This window comes from Rattus rattus, chromosome 9 (genome assembly GCF_011064425.1).
Source record: "Rattus rattus isolate New Zealand chromosome 9, Rrattus_CSIRO_v1, whole genome shotgun sequence".
NCBI lineage: Eukaryota > Metazoa > Chordata > Mammalia > Rodentia > Muridae > Rattus > Rattus rattus.
The window spans coordinates 67846021-67866530 of record NC_046162.1 but is presented as its reverse complement, the minus strand read 5'-3'; the positions used below and the strand labels follow the sequence as shown (position 1 = coordinate 67866530).

Sequence of the window (20510 nt, the reverse complement as noted above, 5' to 3'; positions counted from 1 at the left end):
CCCGCCCCGCCGCCACTCATCACGTGACCGGCTGCAATCACCGACGCTGGTACCGCCCGCCGGACGGACGAATCCCCTGCTGCGGGCCAGGGGAGGTCCCTGAGCGGCTCCTCGCCAAGGAGAGCAAGGTAGAAGGTCAAGAAACCCCGGTGGTACTGGAAGGGGAGTAGGGCTCTTTCCAGAGGTCACTTCACCAGGTTCACGTGATCTTTCCGGGCGAAAAGGAGCCCAGGAGACTCGCGCAACGGATTGGTCAGGGTCTTGAGGGGCGGGATTGCGCCTGCGCTGTGGGGCTCACCTACTTTCAGGCTTGGGCGGTGGAGCAGGGGTGCGGTGGGGGAGAGTCTCTTCGCTGAACAGTCCTAGGAAACCAGAAGGGAGTGGGTGTTCAGGGTCTCGGGCGGAGTGAAGAGGCTAATAGGGGAATTTACTGGAACTGTTGATTTTACTGGAACCTAACCAAATAGGAGCAAAAGGGGACCAGGACAAAGGTCACGTTCGGGAAAGGGTTCATTGTCGTTGGCTAAAAATATTGCCGACTTGACTGACTTCAGAGGCACAGGATGCAAGGCCCTGGTCCTGCGAAGCTCCCGGGTTTATGTAGTGAACCTGGATTTAAAGTGAGAGGGAACAGGTCCAGTTTCTCTACATTTTATAATCCACGACTTTTCCCTCCTAAACTGGCAGATTTTAGAAATTTTGAAATCTAGACTTATTTATCAACGTTATCGAAGCTGTAAAATGTACACACGCCTAAGAAGTTCTAGTGTAGGATTTATAACAAAGCGTTCCTTAGCCTCAGAGACAGTCAGTTTCCACCAGTTTGGTTTTTAGTTCTTATTCCTTAAGAAATACTAAGTAGTGGGCTGGAGATGTCTAGCTTGCGCTAAAACCAAAATCTGATCTCAAAGCACAAGATAAACTGGGCACAGTGGCACAGGCTTGCAACTTCAAGTGGAGGTCTGAGGATCTCGAAGTCCTAGATCATTGTCAGTTGTATAGAATCGGAATGAAGGCAGCCTGGGCTGCGTGTGTAATGTCTTGTTTCAAGAAGCCTTTAAGGGCTGGAGAGATGGCTCAGTGGTTAAGAGCACTGACTGCTCTTCCAGAGGTCCTGAGTTCAATTCCCAGCAACCACATGGGGGCTCACAACCATCTGTAATGGGATCTGATGCCCTCTTCTGGTGTGTCTGTGGATGGCTATAGTGTACTCATAAAATCTTAAAAAAAAAAAAAAAAAAAAAAAAGCCTTTAAGTGCTAAGTAAAATGCACTCTTTCTTCATTTGATTTCATGCCCCAGAGAAGAACTACATTTCTTTACCACTCTAACTTGCCCTTGTAACGATGTATGTAAGACCCTTTTTCATTAACAGTGCTGAGAACAGGTAAAATAAATGAAGGCTTTATCTTGAATACAAAAATTAAGGGAGCTCCAAAAATTCAATATTTTAATATACTTTTTTTTTCTTGATGCAGGAGATAGACTTCTGAACTATATCCTCAGCTCCACAAAGTGTATTAAGTTCAAAAGGGAAAATGAGGAAAATTCTGAAAAGTTAAAGACCAAATCATTGTTGACTGTACCTTTGACTCAGGCTCCATATGCCTGAGCAAGGGTCTACTGGGGATATTTTCAAGGGCTCTTAGGCATTGATGGGTTGTTTAGTTTGATTATTGTGAATTTTATTCCTCTTAGCCAAAGCTTGGATCCCAAATACAATTAACACAAGTTACTGGTGAGATAAAACCAAGGTTGTTGCTTCCTGGGGTACAGGGAAAAGGCCACATGGAAAACCTTTGGCAGTGTCTCAGAGAGGGAAAGGTATGGTGAGACTTAGTGACAATCAGAAGTTTGACCTGACCTGTCGGCACAAGCCTGGAATCTCAGCTACTCAGGAGATGGGGCAGGAAGATCCCAAGTTCAAGACCAACCTGGGTTGCAGGGAACAGTTAATTTGATTTAAGGAAGCACTTTCAACCATGAGTTTTAATTATAACTGTATAAGAAACACAGTACAGGTTGGGCGGTGTGGTTATGCCTTCAATCCTACCACTTATGAGGCAGAGGCAAGTGGATCTCTATGAGTTCCAAGCCAGTCTGGTTTACATAATGAGCTCCAAGCCAATCAAAGCTACATATTGAGGCCCTGTCTTGAAACAACAACAACAACAGCAAAAATAGCAAAAGAATCAGTACAAAATTGGCAATGGCAAGGCAAGGGGATCCAGATAGCCTGTGAGGGTGGACCACAGTTAATATTGAAGCCATCAATCTGAGTGGACCGTCCAAGAAGAGCTTGCTACACATGCTGATAAAGGCAGATCCTGGCAGATAGTCGTGTGGGTAGCAAGGTATGCCTTGCTCAGTGCCCAGCAAGTGTGGGATGGGTGTCTTAATTTCTATTCTCATGGATCTATTTATCCATTCATAGTTAATAACGCCCCGAAACTGGCAGGCATGGGCTGGAGACATGGCTCAGTTGTTAAGCACGCTGACTGCTCTTCCAGGAGACCTGGGTTCAGTTCCCAGACCCTACATGACAGCTCACAACTGTCTGTAACTCCAGTTCCAGGGGATCTGATGCCCTCACACAGACATAGGCAAAGCAGCAATGCATAAGGAATAAGAATAGGGGTTGGGGATTTAGCTCAGTGGTAGAGCGCTTGCCTAGCAAGCGCAAGGCCCTGGGTTCGGTCCCCAGCTCTGAAAAAAAGAAAAAAGAAAAAAAAAAGAATAAGAATAAATTAAAAAAGCCCACAGAGAACACAGTCATCAGGATCCCTGCCCTCAGGGGGTTGATAATCCGGTGAGCAAAATCACGCTATCTGAAATCAAATTACGAAGTACACTGCAGTGAATGAGATAAATCAATGTGGGGGTACGGGGTGGACAGTAGTTAGAAATAAAGGACCCATTGTCAAAAGAGATGATCCTTAAAAATATCTGATATAAAATAAGGGTCACATAAGTCCGGAAAACAAAACAAGCTGTTCACAGTGGCCCGCTGTGATGGCTCCATAGACAAAGGCACTTTCCTCCTGAGATGCAAGCCCACAGGCCTGAGGTCAGCCCAGAACCCACATACAGCTTTTGAAAGAAGAGAACCAGCTCTGCGAGGTTGTCTTCTGACCTTCGCCTGTGTGCTAAAACATGCATATACATGTGCACACACCACTAATAAATGCAGTTCATCTTTTTAAAAAAGACCGTTGTCAGGCAGCAGAGGCAGGGTGATCTCTGTAAGTTCGAGGCCAGCCTGGTCTACTACATAATGTTGTGAGTTGCAAGCCAGCTAGAGCTGCATGGCTGGTTGGCCGGTTGGTTTTGTTTGTGTGTTTGTAGACAGGGTTTCTCTGTATAGTCCTGGCTCTCCTGGGACTCACTCTGTGGACCAGGCTGGCCTCAAACTCAGAGATGCCTCTGCCTCTGCCTCTGCCTCTCTGCCTCTCTGCCTCTGCCTCTCTGCCTCTCTGCCTCTCTGCCTCTGCCTGCGTCTCTCTGTCTCCCTCTCTGTCTCTCTTTCTCTGCCTCTGCCTCTCTGCCTCTGCCTCTCCTTCTCTGCCCTCTGCCTCTCTGCCTCTGCCTCTCTGCCTCTGCCTCTCTGCCTCTCTGCCCTCTGCCCCTCTGCCTCTCTCTCTGCCTCTCTGCTTCTGAGACTCTGCTCTCTGCCTCTCTGCCCCTCTGCCCCTCTGCCTCTGCCTCTGCCTCTGCCTCTGCCTCTGCCTCTGCCTCTGCCTCCCAAGTGCTAAGATTAAGGTGTGTGCCACTAACACTCAGCTGCCATGTGGTTTGTTTTGTTTTGTCTAAAACTAAACGAATAAAACCTGTTTGAGTGTCAGGGAAAGCTCAGGTAGAGGTCCCGAGTTTGTGAGCCAGAAGGAGGAGACTGGAAATAAAGGCTACCGCAAGGCAACTTTCTATTCAGTGTGACACCATGGGCGAACCTAAGACTGACTTCTGTTGGTTATCGTGAGAGGTCACCTTTCATACCATTTATAGTGAGTTCTGTAGTCTGACCACCAATTACCAAGTAAGTGTGTGTGTGTGTGTGTGTGTGTGTGTGTGTGTGTGTGTGTGCAGTCAGGACTCTCCGTGAGAGAATAAAGAAGCAATCCACCTTTCCCCCAGATTCTCTAGTTCGAGTTTGTCAGTTGCTTTATCTGTCACCTGTGGGTCAGCTTTATTTATTCTCTCTGCTTTGGAGCTGTTTGAGGAAAGTTTGTGGAGTCATCCTTTACTCACCAATAAGTACAAGTGTCCCACAAACAGGTTGACTACGGTTACAACAGCTTGATGTTCATGTGAGCTCCTCTCTGATCTGTTTCTTTTCATGGCTTTCCTGTTGACTGGTTCTGTCCTTTATCAGCTGTCTTGCTCATCTGAACCTAATCTGGCCTCAGAAGTACTATTATGTTATCTGCCCGGGCTGTTGCCACAGACTGAATGCCACAGAGTGACCTAAATAACAGACACTTACAGGCGTAATTCTGAAAGCAGGAAATCTGGGGTCAAATGTCCACAGAGCTTCATGCAGTAGTCATACTATAAATGCAGGAAGCCGAGCTAGGAGGAGGAGAGTTAGAACCCACTCTATGGGGTTCACCACAGAGTGAAACCCAGCCTTTAAAGGAAAATGTTCAAAGGCTGCAGAGCTGGCTCAGCAGTTGAGAGCACTTGCTGCTCTCGCAGAGGACCTGAGTTCAGTACCCCAGTTCCCAGCACCCACATCAGGTGGCTCATAACTGCCCAGATCCAGTCCAAGGAAACTGACACCCTCTTCTGGCCTACACACACACACACAATCTTAAAAAAAAAAAAAAAAAGCTAAGGGGCTAGAGTACTTAAGAGCTCTTTTTGTTCGTGAAGAGGGCCCAGGTTCCCAGCACTCACATGGCTGCTCATAGACCTCTGTAAGTCCAGTCCCAGGGGATCCGATGTCGGCTCACCTCCACAGGCAATGGTTATACAAGCAAGTAAGACAATAATACACCCTTAAAAAACAAAACCAGATCCCAAAAAAGAACCAAAAACAAAACAAAACAAAACAAAAAAAAAAAAACCAAAAAAAAAAACCCAAAACCAGAGCCTTAAAAGGGAGTTCTGCAGTGAATTACATCCAGAGTAGGAAGGGCTGGGAACACAAACCCTGCTAGGCCGCACTCTACCCCCGGAGCTACAGGTAAGCTGCAGACAGGGCAGGCTGGGGTTAAAGACACAAGATGACAAGGACACCAGGTTGTGGCCAGTGTTTGGTTTTAATGAGTCAGACTCCTTTGTCCCTGTTTTATCTATAGCTGTTCTCGAATAGTAGGGGCTGGAGAGATGTCTCAGCAGGTAAGAGCTCCGGCCACTCTCCAGAGGACCTGTGTTGGATTTCTAGTACCCGCACGGTAGCTCACCAATGCCTGTAACGTGAGTTCCAGCGGATCCTTTAATCTCTTCTGGCTTTCTCAGGCCATTACTCGTACAAACACATGCAGGCAAACACTCACACACATAAAATCAAAATCAGGTGGCAGAGGTGAGCAGCCATGGAGACCCTCCCGCTCACGGAGATCGAATACATACGTGCGTCCTTTTGTTTTGTTCTGTTCTGTTTTGTTTTCCGAGACATGGTCTCTCTGTGCACTCCTGGCTGTCCTGGAACAACTCTGGTAATCCACGCTGGCCCCGAACGCAGAGATTCACCTGCCCCTGCCTCCCGAGAACTAAGATCAAAGTCGTGTGCCACCACCACCCCGCTAGTGTGTCCTTCACAGTCCTCTGCTTTGTGAAATCCACAGAGGATGGAGACTGCAGTGGGGACAGTGCTCTCTGCAGACGTTACTTATGTATGGTGTATATGGGTCAGTGTGAACAGGCTCGTATATAACATGTGAACTCATAACCTATTAAAAAAATAAAATGAAAACTTTCGCTTTCAAAGCCCCCTCCTACGGGGGCTCGTGTGAGAGAGCCAGGGTATATTTGGTAGAAGTGAGGTGGAGGGGGTACCCTGCGGGCCCGTGCTGAGCCATCCCTTTCCCCTGAGATACCAGCCTGTTGCCAGGTAACTGTGGGGTAGAGCCTAGAAGAAATGCTAACACCTAGTCTTCCAGGTGTGGAAGTCTCTTATGTCTTGTGGTTGGCTTGGTTTATCAGGAATCTTCACAATTCCATCCCAACTGTTTGGATCCTGGTGCTAACAATGCTGCCCAAACCTGGGACCTATTACTTCCCCTGGGAGATCAGTGATGGCCAAGTCCCTGAAGGAAGCACACTGCGGACGTTTGGCAGGTAAGCTTCATCTCCTCACGTGGTGGGAGACAGCTAAATAGCTCCCCTCCTAGCACTCTATTCACATGGTTTTAATATAATTTCGCCTAATTACACACACACACACACACACACGCACACACACACACACACACAATGTTGTGTTAGTTGCTTATCGTTATGTCACAATTACCTGAGAGTAAAGTGACACTGAGCATGGAAAACAGTGTCCCCCCAGTTTGGGAGGCTGGTGCAGGAGGATCTGAGGTTAAGGCCTGCTTGGGTAGCTTGGTGATATAGTTTCTCAAAAGAAAAAAGAAATAAGCTGAGCACAGTGGCTGGGCATGGGGGCTGGGCTGGACATGGGGGCTGGGCACGGCGGCTGGGCATAGGGGCTGGGCACGGGGGCTGGGCTGGGCATGGTGGCTGGGCATGGGGGCTGGGCACGGGGGCTGGGCACGGTGGCTGGTTCACATCTTTAATCCAGCACCTGGGAGGCAGAGGCAGGAGAGTTCAGGACCAGCTTGGTCTACATACTGAGTTCCAGAGCAGCCAGGGATACGTACTGAGACCTTGTTACTGAAGAAATGTGCACAACTCAAAGCAAGAGGAAGAACTTGAAAGATGCCCTGTCTGTACAGTGGGAACACGTGTTCAGATCTACTGCTTATGCTTTATTTCTTAGCTCGAATGGAGGCCGAGAACGGGCTTCCGTGTATTTGCTGGCCTCGTCAGACCTCTGGAGCTGGGTAGTGGGCTTGTCTGGGAGTCGAGATGCTCACACTTCCTGTGCCCTCCAGGTTGTATCTCTATGACATGGCTCACTCCCGCGTGACCCTGACAGCACCACAGAAACCCGATCAGTGTCAGCTGCTTGTCTGCACCAAACTGGTGGAGCCCTTTAAGGCGCATGTGAACTTCCTGTACATGGTTCTCGGGGAGCTGGAGCGTATAGAGGGTAAGCTGTGCTGCCTCCGACCTGCTTTACCCTGGCTCCTAAGCTGGGGTCTTTGCTGTAAATTGAGAGTGCACTGGACCTGGAACAACTGCCTTTAATCCCAGCACTTGGGAGGCAGAGGCAGGTGGATCTCTGTGAGTTCAAGGCCAGTCTTTTTTTTTTTTTTTTTTTTTTTTTTTTTTCGAGCTGGGGACCAAACCAGAGCCTTGCGTTTGCTAGGCAAACGCCTACCACTGAGCTAAATCCCCAACCCCGAAATCAATAGATTTCTGATTCCAGTGTTCCCACAAAGAGATGGGAAGTAGAGGCAAGAGACCAAAGGCCTTACCTCAAACAAGGTGGAAAGGAAGGCTCAACTCCCAAGGTTAGCCTCTGATGTCCACATGCGTGCCATGGCATGCACAGCCAACACCCAAAGAATAAAATAAGAATGGGCTGGGCCTGTCCTGTGACCTAGTAGGATTATCCTTGTTACAGATCAGCCCAGGAGGTCAAGGACTTTTGGGAAACATGTGTGATTAGACTGGAATGAACCAGCCATATGATGCCAAATCAAAAAGAAGGTTGGTGAAGAGATATCACATGGAGACATGACAAAAGAGAAGACCTAGGTCCTGAGGGTCTGCATGTGAGGTGTTTGCTTAGATCTTTCCTAAGATGCCCACCAGCCCTTAATCTCCACCTTATGACTATTTCATGGAAGCCAAGCTCAAGAGAGGATGGAGCTGAGGTAACAGGCCAGGAAGTCCAGGTGAGAGAAAAATGCAAAGGAGGAGTTAAACGTAGTCTGGAGCAGCAGACTGACTGTCCGACAGAAAGCCTCAAAGGCCAGGTTGAACTATGGGTAAGTGGTAGATGTCCAGCACACGTCATGTCAGTCCTGAGTTCCATCCCCTGCTTTAAAAGAAAATACAAGGGGTTGGGGATTTAGCTCAGTGGTAGAACGCTTGCCTAGGAAGAGCAAGGCCCTGGGTTCGGTCCCCAGCTCCGAAAAAAAAGAACCAAAAAAAAAAAAAGAAAATACAAGAGTCACGGAGCGGTTCAAGTTCCCGGGTCATGGAGAGGGGGCATTGTTGGGTGTCTGTTCCCAACTCTTTCATCAAAGGAATGAATGTTTGTTGTAGAGAGTTTAAAGAGTAAAAAGAAATGGAAGGGGCCTGAGGATGTGGCTGAGTAGTGGAGTGCTTGCCTGGCATGGGTAAGGCCATGTTTGGTCACCAGCAGTGCAGAGGTGGAGGGAACGGAGATTACCTTTAATCCTACCTGGAGGCAATTACTGTTACTAAGTTCCCTCCAGTACTTCCCAATTTTGTTTATTGGAGAAAATGTCTCATTACATTGTCCTTTCTGGTTTGTCTTGAGTCCAGCTGATCCTCGTGCCTCAGCCTTTAGGTGCTTGGCTCTGCGGGCACATGATGCTGAACCTGCCTCTGGTGGTCAGGAGTCCATCTGTCCATCTCTCAGCAAGCAGCAAGGGATTTTATTTAAATACTTACCTTTATTTAAAAAGTGCAGGGGGCTGGAGAGAAGTCTCACCAGTTTAGAGTACGCGCTGCTCTTGCAGATGAAGGACCCCAGTTCAATTCCCAGCACCCACACGAGGCCTCAGAGCCATCCACAGCATCAGGCCCTGAGACCCGACACTCTGATCTGGCTTCCATGGGTTCTTCATGTATGTGGTACATGGACATACATGCAGGCAGAACACACACATGCATAAAATAACAAAATAAACAAATCTTCAAAAATGATTAAAGAGAGAGAGAGTACAGGACCCTAGGGAATAGTAGGCCACTGAGCCAGAGCCTTCCAGAGTCCCCGGGATGTCTTTCTATGTGGTCGTCCCTTACCTGGTTAACAGCATCCAGTGTCCTTTACCTGGTTAGCAGCATCCGGTGTCTCGTGTCTGTGGGTCCCCGGGATGTCTTTCTATGTGGTCGTCCTTTCCCTGGTTAACAGCATCCGGTGTCTCGTGTCTGTGGGTCCCCGGGATGTCTTTCTATGTGGTTGTCCTTTACCTGGTTAACAGCATCCGGTGTCTCGTGTCTGTGGGTTTTTTTTGTTTGTTTTTTTTTAAGTTTTTTTAAAAAACATTTAAAATGGGGGTTGGGGATTTAGCTCAGTGGTAGAGCGCTTGCCTAGCAAGCACAAGGCCCTGGGTTCAGTCCCCAGCTCCTCCGAAAAAAAAAAAAAGAAAAGGGAAAAAAAAACATTTAAAATGCGCTTTTATGGGGTTGGGGATTTAGCTCAGTGGTAGAGCGCTTGCCCAGGAAGCGCAAGGCCCTGGGTTCGTCCCCAGCTCGAAAAAAAAGAAAAAAAAAAAAAAAATGCGCTTTTATGGGGTTGGGGATTTAGCTCAGTGGTAGAGCGCTTACCTAGGAAGCGCAAGGCCCTGGGTTCGGTCCCCAGCTCCGAAAAAAAGAACCAAAAAAAAAAAAAAAAAAATGCGTTTTTATTTGTTCAGTGTGTGTTGTTATTGAGACAGGGTCTCATGTATCCTGAGCTGGCCTCCAATTAGTAGTGTAGCCAAGGCTGGCCTTAAACTTGTGGTTGAAACTGGAGAATGGCTCACCAGTTAAGAGCATCTGTTGTTCTTGCAGACGGCCAGGCCTGTTATGATACATATTCCTAGCACCCACATGGCAGCTCATAACTGTCCATAGCTCCAGTTTCACGGGATGTGACATGCTTGTTTGATCTCTGCAGGTGACAGGCTTGTGCATAGACCCCACACATACATGCAGACATTCATACACATAGGGAAATATATCTTTAGAAAACACTAAAAGCTGTGATCGTCCTGCCTCTGCCTCCCTCATGCTGGGATTACATGCATGTGCCACTAGGCCCGGCTGTGACATGAGGCTCTCCCTCCCTTTTCCTTGCTTTGAGACGGAGTCTCTCACTGTACAGCCCGCTGTACAGCCGCCCATGAATTTGTGGTCCTCCAGCCTCTAACTCCTAAGTACTAGGATTTTGCATGTGTAACCACAGCCATCTAACTTTTAGACTTTCCTTAGCATTTTTTTTTTTTTTTTTGGTTCTTTTTTTCGGAGCTGGGGACCGAACCCAGGGCCTTGCACTTCCTAGGTAAGCGCTCTACCACTGAGCTAAATCCCAACCCCTTCTTAGCATTTTAAAATTGATTTTTAGTAGCCAGGCAGTGATGGCACACACCTTTAATCCCATCACTTTATTTTATTTATTTATTTTTTTTTTTTGGTTCTTTTTTTTTTTTTCGGAGCTGGGGATCGAACCCAGGACCTTGCGCTTCCTAGGCAAGCGCTCTACCACTGAGCTAAATCCCCAACCCCATCCCATCACTTTAATTAATGTAATTAATTCATTAATTAAATAGTGCTGGTTTTAATTATTTTGGATTTAATAAAAGTTCCTCATACACAGATTTAAGACTTGAAGGTCAGAGTTCCTGCCCTCAGAACTGGTTTGAGAGAGACACGAGAGGAGGCACTAAGGGTTTTTATCTTAGGGGAAAAAACCTCCTTATTCATTGTGTGTACTCACGCCCTCATGTCTGCCTTGTTGAGCAGTTTGCTGGTCTGGTGCTCTGTAAGGCCCGTGCTCAGCTTCTGTCTGATTTTCTCTTCATAACTTTTATATGCATTTTCTGGGTATTTTAATGTGACACTGTGATGTAGAATAAGAACTGAACAGTAAGCAGTGGCTGGGGCCCTGAGCCAGCTGAGTGCCGTGCCTGTCCTGACCTCTCACCTGGGCAGAAGGCACTCTGTGGCTGCTTTCATCCTCCTTGGGCCTGGCCTTGAGTCCTGGCAGTTACAAAGGTCCATCAAGCATGTTCAGTGTCCTGAGTCCAGGTTGAAAGTTCTGAGGACAAAGGAGAAGTCAGTCAGAGGAACCTTTCTCACAGTTTTTGCATCTAGAGCCAGCCAGAAGAATAGTGTGGAACAACGCCAGCTATGGGATCAGCTCCTGGGATCTGACACCTCTTGGTACCATCCAAGGCTCCTATGGGTCCCTGTCTGAGTTGCTTTATTTTTTGTTTTTTGGGTTTTTTTCGGAGCTGGGGACCGAACCTAGGGCCTTGCGCTTGCTAGGCAAACGCTCTACCACTGAGCTAAATCCCCAACCCCCTGAGTTGTTTCTAAACACCCTACTGTTTTGTAATTAGTAATAGTCATACCTTGGCTAAGCTTACTGACTGTCACAACTGCTGCCTTGCAAACTTTTCTCATCTTTTAAAACTATTATAAAAACTTTTCATTGACACAAATATATATACATACTATGGGGCACAAAGTGACATTTCAGCACATGTCCATGGCAGGTAATGAAAGATTGCATCAGCACAACTGGCATGTCAATTTCTGTAGATATTTTGTGTGTGTGTGTGTGTGTGTGTGTGTGTGTGTGTGTGTGTGTGTGTGCTAGGAATATTCAAAATAGCCTCTCTGCTAGCTGTTTTGAAATATTCAAGTAGGCCTGGTGGTACAGGACTGTAATCTTAGCTACGTAGGAAGTTCAAGGCCTACCAGGGATACAGAGTGAGTACAAGGGCATCCTGGGTATCTTGGCAAGGCTGTACCTCAGAAAGTAAAGACTAGAAAAGAAGAAGGAAGCTGGGGGAAGTAGGCACAGCTCGGTGGTGGCAACACAAAGGCAAAGGAATTCTTCTAGGGGAGACAGGTTGTGAGGCAGGAGAGTTCCATGTTTGGTAATGCCTGCATGACTGTCACAGAGTATAAAGCCAGGTTAGCCAGGACACAGAAGACTTTCTAGGCAGAGAAGAGAAGCTGCTCGTTGAGATAAAACTTTGAAATCATTGTGTTAGAAGATCTGTTCCGAGGTCTGTGGCCTTTCTACACTCATCCGAGGATGTGACCAGGGAGGGAGGAGGCTAGGGATGGATGCATTAGGCAGGCAGGTTGGAAGGCAAAGGCCGAGTCCTACAATATCAGGAAAATGGCAGGGAGGTACTTAGGGCCAGCTGAAGGGACAGAGAAGATGAGAGAATCCAGGACACCCAAGGGCTGAAGAAGGCTGCAGTGGGAGCGAAAGGTCAGGAAGATACCGAGAACAAAGTCTCTAAAGCAGGGTGGAAGATTCTAGAAGAACCAGTCCAAGGTGCAAGGTGGGTGTGTGAGAGAGAAGTGGAACAGAGGTGAACAGTGCTGTAAATGGCTATCAGCGGGAAGAACAGGCTGCAGCATGAAACCTAAGCACTAGGTGACCTCTGGACTCCCCTCGCGCTGGGAGGAACGTGGGGTGGGAGGACCTGTTGGCGTGGATAAAGCCAGGTTTAGCTAAGTCCCAGAGAAAAGGTGAGAACATTATAAAGACACTGGATGAGGGGGACACAGCACAGCCGAGGGCATAAGAAGAAGCACACAGGGGTTGGGGGATTTAGCTCAGTGGTAGAGCGCTTGCCTAGAAAGCGCAAGGCCCTGGGTTCAGTCCCCAACTCCGAAAAAAAAAAAAAAAAAAAAAAGAAGAAGAAGAAGCACACAGGATGGAGTGTGGGGAGGGAGGAGAAGTTGGTGGGGTTTGGGGTAACAGAGAGGTGACTACTTCTGATGTCATTGAGTGGCTGCCGCTAAGGAGCACAGGCCAGTGCTAGTGGTCTCCAAACAGCTGGGCAGCACGGGTACCTGACGTATGCTGAGGCCTGAACCTGGGCCTCCTGCATGCTAGGCACGTGGTTGTGTTTTACTGTTCTTAAATGGTCTCTCCTGTACAGCAGGCTCCCCACAAACTGGCCATGCATTGACCCCTGGCCTCCTGAGTGCTGGGATTACAGCCATATGCTCTCGTGTCCGTTTTATGTGGTGCTAGAGGGAGCTCAGATCGTAGGCTGAGTGGGTGTTAGGCAAGTGTCAGTCTTTCCCCTTCTTTTGAAGATTTATTTTACTTTTAAATGTGCATGTATGTGTGTGTTCCTGTCTGTCTGTATATATGTATGTGCACATATATGTGAGTACCCTGAGTAGCCTGAGGCCTCAGATACCCCCAGGAGCTGGAGTCAAAGGGTTGTGAGCAATTGGATGTAGGTGCTGGGAACTGAACTCAGGTCCTCTGCCAGAGCAGTGTGTGCTGTAACCTCTGACCCAGCTTCCAGTCCCTCTTTGTTTTTTTTTTTTGTTTTTTTTTTTTTTTTGTTCTTTTTTTCGGAGCTGGGGACCGAAACCAGGGCCTTGCGCTTCCTTGGTAAGCGCTCTACCGCCGAGCTAAATCCCCCACCCCCCTCTTTGTTTTTTTAGTTTTCGTTTTTTGGCAGTGCTGAAGGTCAAAGCCAAGTCCTTGACGTGCTAGACAGCACTCTATTTATTTTTTTCTTTTTCCCCGGAGCTGGGGACCGAACCCAGGGCCTTGCGCTTCCTAGGCAAGCGCTCTACCACTGAGCTAAATCCCCAACCCCTCTATTTGTTTTTTGAAATGGGGTTTTTTTCCAGCCACACCCTGTCAAGAGCTGGGATCCTAGGCTTCATTCCTGAGTTCTCCCACCTTCTACCCCAGTTAGAGTTGCGGCCACAGGCTGGCCGCCATCCTCACATGCTACACATGCGCCCGCGCCCCCATCTCTCCTCCTCCATCCAGAACGGGCTGAAGCACCTGCACCGCCAGCCATGGCCTGACTGTGCCACCGAGAAGCCATCTGTTCTGGGGACACTTACTCTGTAGATAATAAAAGATAAAGCCAACTAAGCTTGGTGAGATTAATGAGCAGGAGCGCTGGCTCAACAGCTGAGATCACTCACTGCTGTTCCACAGGGCCCAAGCCTGGATCCCGGCACCCACATAGGCAGCTCACAGCCACCTGGAACCCAGCTCCAGGGAGCCAGTGTCCCACAGGCACCTGTGGGCATGCGCACTCACAGGTAATTCACACCCAATTTAAAAGCTTAAGTCTGGGGGGCTGGAAAGATGGCTCAGTGGTTAAGAGCACTGACTGGGGATTGGGGATTTAGCTCTGTGGTAGAGCACTTGCCTAGCAAGCGCAAGGCCCTGGGTTCGGTCCACAGCTCCAAAAAAAAAAAATAAAAATTAAAATTAAAATTAAAAAAAAAAAAAAAAGAGCACTGACTGCTCTTCCTGAGGTCCTGAGTTCAGTTCCCAGCAACCACATGGTGGTCACAACCATCTGTAATGGGATCTGATGTCCTCCTCTGGTGTGTCTGAAGACAGCTATACTGTACTTATATATAATAAATAAATTTTTTAAAAAAAGTTTAAATCTTGTAAAAGTGTAAGCTTTTTAGGATTCTGTGATATTTAAGCAAATCTTCACACCAAAAGTTTGACACGGGATCCTGTTTTGAGTTCTGTGTCTCCCACATCTCATTGTGGAGCCCCCCACCCCACCCCCATAGTATCACAATCAAATCAAAGCCTCATTCACGCTAAGCCAGGGCTCTCCACAAACGCCTCCCATGCCCTCCGTTTTTGTTTCAATTCATTTGTTTTTAGACAGGGTGTCCCTGCATCATCCTGGCTGTCCTAGAACTTGCTATATAGGGCAGGCTGGCCTTGAACTCACAGAGATCGGTTGAAAGGAGTGCACTATCACGCCTGGCTTCTTTTTTCCCATTGTTCTGTCTTCACTTGGGTTTTTTTGTTTTTACTGCTGCTTACTTGTTTGTTTTAAGTTATTTATCGCGCGCTTGTGTGTGTGTGTGTGTGTGTGTGTGTGTGTGTGTGTGTGTGTGTGTGTGTGTGTACAGGTTACCACAGAGGCTAGACCTAGGTTACAGATGCTTACTAGTCACTGACATAGGGGCTAGTAGTCAGACCCCAGAAGAGCAAGTGCTCCTAACCACTGGGCCATCTCCCCAGCCCCCAACCATCTGTTTTGATGTTGTGAACATCTGATCCTGTCCCTGTTCTGCAGCTCTTATAAACCCTTTAGAGGGGCAGGAGAGATGGCGCTGAGAGTAAGAGCACTCGCTGCCTTTGCAGAAGACTTTGTCTCCATTCCCAACATTCATATGGTGGCTCAGGACATCCGTAACTCCAGTTCTAGAGGATGTGACACCCTCTTCTGTCATCTGGGGACACCAGGCACACATGGGCACACATGTCTCCATGCAGGCAAAAGTACCTATACACATGAAATAAATCTGAGCATGAATAAGTAAGGATGGGACTGGAGAGATGGCTCAGTGGTTAGGAGCACTGGCTGCTCTTGGGCTGCTCTTGCAGAGGACATGGGCTTCATTCCCAGACCTGCACAGTGGTTCACAACGACCTGAAACTCCACTTGCAGGGGACCCAATGCCCTTTTTGCCCTGTCAAGGAACTGCGTGCACACTGTAGCTGCGTTCGTGTAAGTGAAGAGCCCTGTGGGAGTGGCTCACCCCATCAAGGCCAAACTTACTGGAGCCCATCCCTCGGATTTATCAAACATGGTTTCTCTTCACCCCAACTTCCATGACACTGGTCCCAGAGTGCCGGAGAGGGCTTTCCCCAGGACAAACAGTATTTCCTTAGCCCTGGGCTTTCGGAAGGCAAAGGAGTAATAGTGGGGGTGGAATATATGGTGGTCCGGTTCTGAGTCTCCTGGAGACAGAGGGCCTGCTCTCTTAGTGCCTCAGGAGTGAACAAATCTGAGAACACCTAGAGTCGTCAGTGAAGTGTCACAGACCCTCCAGGAAGTCCCTGTAACGCTACCTCACCTTCTGTCTTTCAGGGGGAGCTTTGGTGTTGAAGGCCCGACTTCTCACCTGTGTGGAGGGGATGGATCTGTCCTTGTTAGAAAAAGCCATCTTGGAGCAGAGGCTCCACCTACAGAAGAGGCAGCAGCCAATAGGAGACGCCAGCGCCCTGCAAGCCCCTCCACCTGCTCCTCAACCTCTTCCCAGTGACAGCCTTCATCTGGAACCAGAGAGCAGGGAGCAGGAGCCCCTTCCCCAAACCCTGGACTGTCCAGAAAGCCCACCCAAGCTGGCCATAGGGGACCATGCCTGCAATCCCAGTGCAGGGGAGGGAGAGGCCAGAGGGGGCGGAGTTTAAGGCCAGTCTGAGCTACATGACACACACGCCATCTCTCAAATAAACAAACAAACAAATAAGAGACCCCACCCCCGCCCCAGGACCCTGGGGCTGTGGCTTGTGAGACACACGAAGGCCTCCTGGATGCCTCGTGAAGAGTCTGAGCGAAGTATGTGCACTGATGCAGAGCCGGCTGCAGCCAGCAGGGGGAGCCGCAAGCAGACAGCTTGCCTGCCTCAGAAGCTGCAGCCTGGGGAGGACTTCTGGTGAATTCTGGGCTAGGAGGCTGAGGGGAGGATGCTAGGGACCCAGGACTCAAAGGGCTCATTATTTTTGAGGTTCTGACTGACCAAATGGGCAAGGCCGAGGCCCAGGGTTTTGATGTGTGGCCCAGGGTAAGATTGTGATCTCAGAATCAACTCCTAACCAATTCCTAACCTCTGCCTCATGCTGTCAACCCTCCCCTGTACAGCTTTTATGGGTAGATTCTTGTGGTCCCACAGCGTGAGTGGCTTTGCCTGGACCCACTCTCTTGTATTTGTATTCTATAGCCAGGCACTGGAGAAGCCGCCCGGAGCTGGATTAGGCTGGGCTGGGCAAGAAGCAGTCCTAAGCCTTGAGCCATCTTCCCAAGCAAGATGGGTGGCAGGGGGCGCATGGGGAGGGCCTGGACTGGGGCTGTGCTGGGTGTCGTGTGCACTGGAGTCCAGCAGAGGGGATTGATTCTCCTGTGAAATTTAAATGTCCAGATATGGTCTGTTTCCCGGGGCAGCTCTACAGACATGGATGTATTCCAGAAGGTAACGATCGCAGAGGGCACCTAAGGGGCGGTCTGTAAGGCCAAGAACAAAGTGACTGGGCAGCTTGTGGCCCTCAGGAGGATCAAGCTGGATCTGAGTGTTGGGGCTCTCCCCAACACCCTGTCTAACTCCCAAGGGAATGCCCAAAGCTGTTCTCATCTCCTGGGCTTGCACCCAACTTCTAGGGTAGCCATGAAGGGGCAGCCCCTACCTCCCTGCCCTCTGACTAGCCTTTGTCCTGGGTCCAGCTCTGTGAAGCTCGGCGGATGTACAGTGTGCTGGTCCCACTCTTGGACAGGCCTTCTGTACAGAAGTGGGAAGTGCAGCAGTGAGGTGCGCACACACATACCCTGGCCACCAGTGACTCCTCGTGCACATTGGTACTTCCTACAGGGAGTTCCCAGCACTGCCATCAGGGAGATCTTGCTGAAAGAGCCGAAGCACCCCAATATCATCAAGTGAGCCAGGAAAGGAAGTGGGCGGCTAGGATCCTAAATGACCCCTCCCTGGCAGGCTGTTGGATGTGGCCCTCAGAGAGAAGCTGTCTATCGGTGTTTGAGTTTCTCACTCAGGACCTGAAGAAGCACAGGGACTCCACCCCCACCTCACAGCCCCCACCGCACATAGTCAAGGTGCCCAGGGGAATGTGAAAGGGTGAAGCCACACCAGTCCTCCTGCAAGCCACCTTCTGCTCCATGGCTTTTCTCAGTCATTCCCACAGAGCTACCTCTCCCTGCTGCTGCAAGGAGTGAGTTTCTGCCACTCCCACCAGGTCATTCACCGAGACCCAAAGTCACAGAACCTGTTGATCAATGAGTTTGGGGCCATCAAACTGCCTGATTTTGGACTGGCTTGGGCCTTTGGGGTTCCCCTGCACAACTATATCCACAAGGTAATGGAGGGCAGGGGATGAAAGGGACAGCCAGATGATGTCACTAGCGGACTCAGCCACCATGAAGGATGCTGGTTCTTGTCCCCACAGGTGGTGACACTGAGGTACCATGCCCCCGAGATCCTCTCTTAAGGCTGACCTAAAAAAACAAGGTTAAGAATGCAGCTCAGGAATGGATCACTCGCCTAGCATAAACAACAAAACCAAACAGAAAACAGGAGTTAAGGGGGAGGTGGGTGCACGGAGGCAGGGGGATTTCCTATAGTTCAAAGCTAGTCTGGGCTACACAGAACTAGGGCAGCCCACCAGGATCCTACTGGGTTGAGGAGTCTACGTGGCTGGCTGGGGAGGCAGGCCTTGCTCCAAAAAAGATGAGAGTTTTAACATAGCTCACTGGTAGAGCGCTTGCCTAGGAAGCGCAAGGCCCTGGGTTCGGTCCCCAGCTCCGGGGAAAAAAAAAAAAAAAAAAAAAACCATAGCCCTGGGGAAGACATCTTTATTGCTTATTTTGAGACAAGGCCAAGCTGGCTTCGAACTCCTAGAGATCCACCTACCTCTGTCTCCCAAGTCCTGGGATTAAAGATGTGCACCCATCTTGTGAAAAAGGCCCCTTCCTGTATCTGTACCCTCTCTAGTGTCCTACAGAACACGCACTTCTCTCCTGCTCCAGGGGACTGGAAACGCTCTGCTTCCCGGTGATTCAGAAACCAACAGCTCTTTTGGGTCTTTTGAACCCTGGGGACACCCAGTGAAGCCACATGGCCCAGAGTCTCCCAGATGCCTGACCATCAGAGTAGCTTCCCCAAATGGAACAGGAAAGGGCTGGAGGAAGTCATGCCTAGTCTGGGACCAGAAGGCAAGGGCCTGCTCCTGGTAGGTACAAGGAGACAAGGACAGCTTCCCAGCAGCCCCAGCAGTGGCCCCAGAATGTCCCCTCTTCAAGCCACCCTCTTATGTAACTCGCTGAGTCTAGACTGGACTCCTCTGACCTCTGTACACACTTGGCTTGTCTGTGTTCAGTCAGGAGCTGTTCTCCTGATCAATCCAATGTCCATCTTTCCTTTTGAAACTCCTCTGGAGCGGTTAGCTTTGGTTCTGTGCCCTGGTTGTTGTCCCTTTTTCCTAGCTGTCCTGCGTCTGACTCTCGGGTGGGCTTCCTGCCCCATCTAGGTGGAGCAGCAGAGGCCATAGTACCTCTCTCACAGGTCAGTCTTCACATGGGACTGGCTGTGCAGAGCAGGAGCAGGCTCTCCTACCTTCTGGACCCCTGGTGCTCTCCTGGTCCTTCAGCTGCCTACCGGGCCTCAGAGCCAGCCCTGTCTGCTCACAATTCTCATTTCTCTGTTTACCCATGTTGGGCCAGGGAAGAAGGGGCAGGGCCTCCATCCAGGCCACGGTCAGCTTACCAGAAGCCCATGTGTGTTGTCTACCAACCTAGTGCCAGCAGGATGGCATGCACTTCCTGCTAAGGCCCTTGTCTTTCCTATGCTATTTCCTGGCATCCTGCCTGGGTTGCATACGTGATTGCAGAGAGTGAGCCACCCAGGCCTGATGTTGGGCTGTTGGCTCCTCCTTCACCTGCTCTATCCTGCCCCAGCCCAAGTGCACACTCTTTGGACAGGGTTAGGGGCTCCTGCTTACCGCAAAGCATGCCTGTTCTCAACCAGGAGCGGGTGGAACCTGGATGAATCGGAGGTCTAGAGTCAGAGCTGTTTAACCACAGTTCTGGAAGCGCCCAGCTTAAAAGCCGGGACACCTGGGCTAAGATGGTTCAGTTGGCAATGTGCTTGCCATATACACGTGAGGACTTGACTTCAGATCTCCAGGGCCACGCCAAGCCGGGGAGATGGGGGGTGGGAGTGGAGTAGCTCAGTGGGTAAAGCTCTCGAGGCACAGTCACAGTACCTAAAGCTGAACACAGAAACAGGAATCCCTAACTCCACTGCTCTTAGGACAGGCAGGACAGGGGCCTGAGACAGGGGGATCCCTGGAGCTCACAGGCCAGCTAGCCTGGTCTATGCGCTGCTGGCGAAACAAAGAGACCCTGTTTGGGGACTTGAGAGACGGCTGCTCTTGCAGAGTTCAGTTCCTAGTACCCATACCAGGTGTCTCCTTGTCACCTCTAACTCCAGTCCCAGGGGATTGATGCTTCTGGCCTCCATGCACACACATACGCTCACACACACACACACACTCATATACACACACATACAAACATACACACACATACAGACATACACACACATACTCACAGACATACACACACTCATATACACACCAGACACACAAGCATGTGCATGCACACATACACATACATACTCACAGACACATATATGCACATACATGCACGCACACATACAAACACACACAGACACATACACATTCATATACACATACAAACACATACACACACATACAGACATAAACACACATACATACACATACAGAATACACACATACACATACATACTCACAGACATACACACACTCATATGCACACATGCACTCACAGACACAGACACGTGCACACACTCATACACACAGACACACACAAGCATGCGCATGCACACATACACACATTCTCACAGACATACATATACACACACACATTCTCACAGACATACATATACACACATACA

The 20510-nt window shown here is 49.3% G+C and overlaps 1 protein-coding gene across 1 annotated transcript; it reads left to right on the top strand.

Annotated features, from left to right (window-relative positions):
- The first annotated feature begins 21 nt into the window (after positions 1 to 21).
- On the top strand, positions 22 to 16256 carry Ten1 (TEN1 subunit of CST complex). The gene is made up of 4 exons (XM_032911699.1): positions 22 to 128; positions 6144 to 6278; positions 7058 to 7215; positions 15878 to 16256. The coding sequence occupies exons 2-4, from the start codon at positions 6190 to 6192 to the stop codon at positions 16198 to 16200; spliced, it is 570 nt and encodes a 189-aa protein (XP_032767590.1). The 5' UTR covers positions 22 to 128; positions 6144 to 6189; the 3' UTR covers positions 16201 to 16256.
- The last annotated feature ends 4254 nt before the right edge of the window (positions 16257 to 20510 follow it).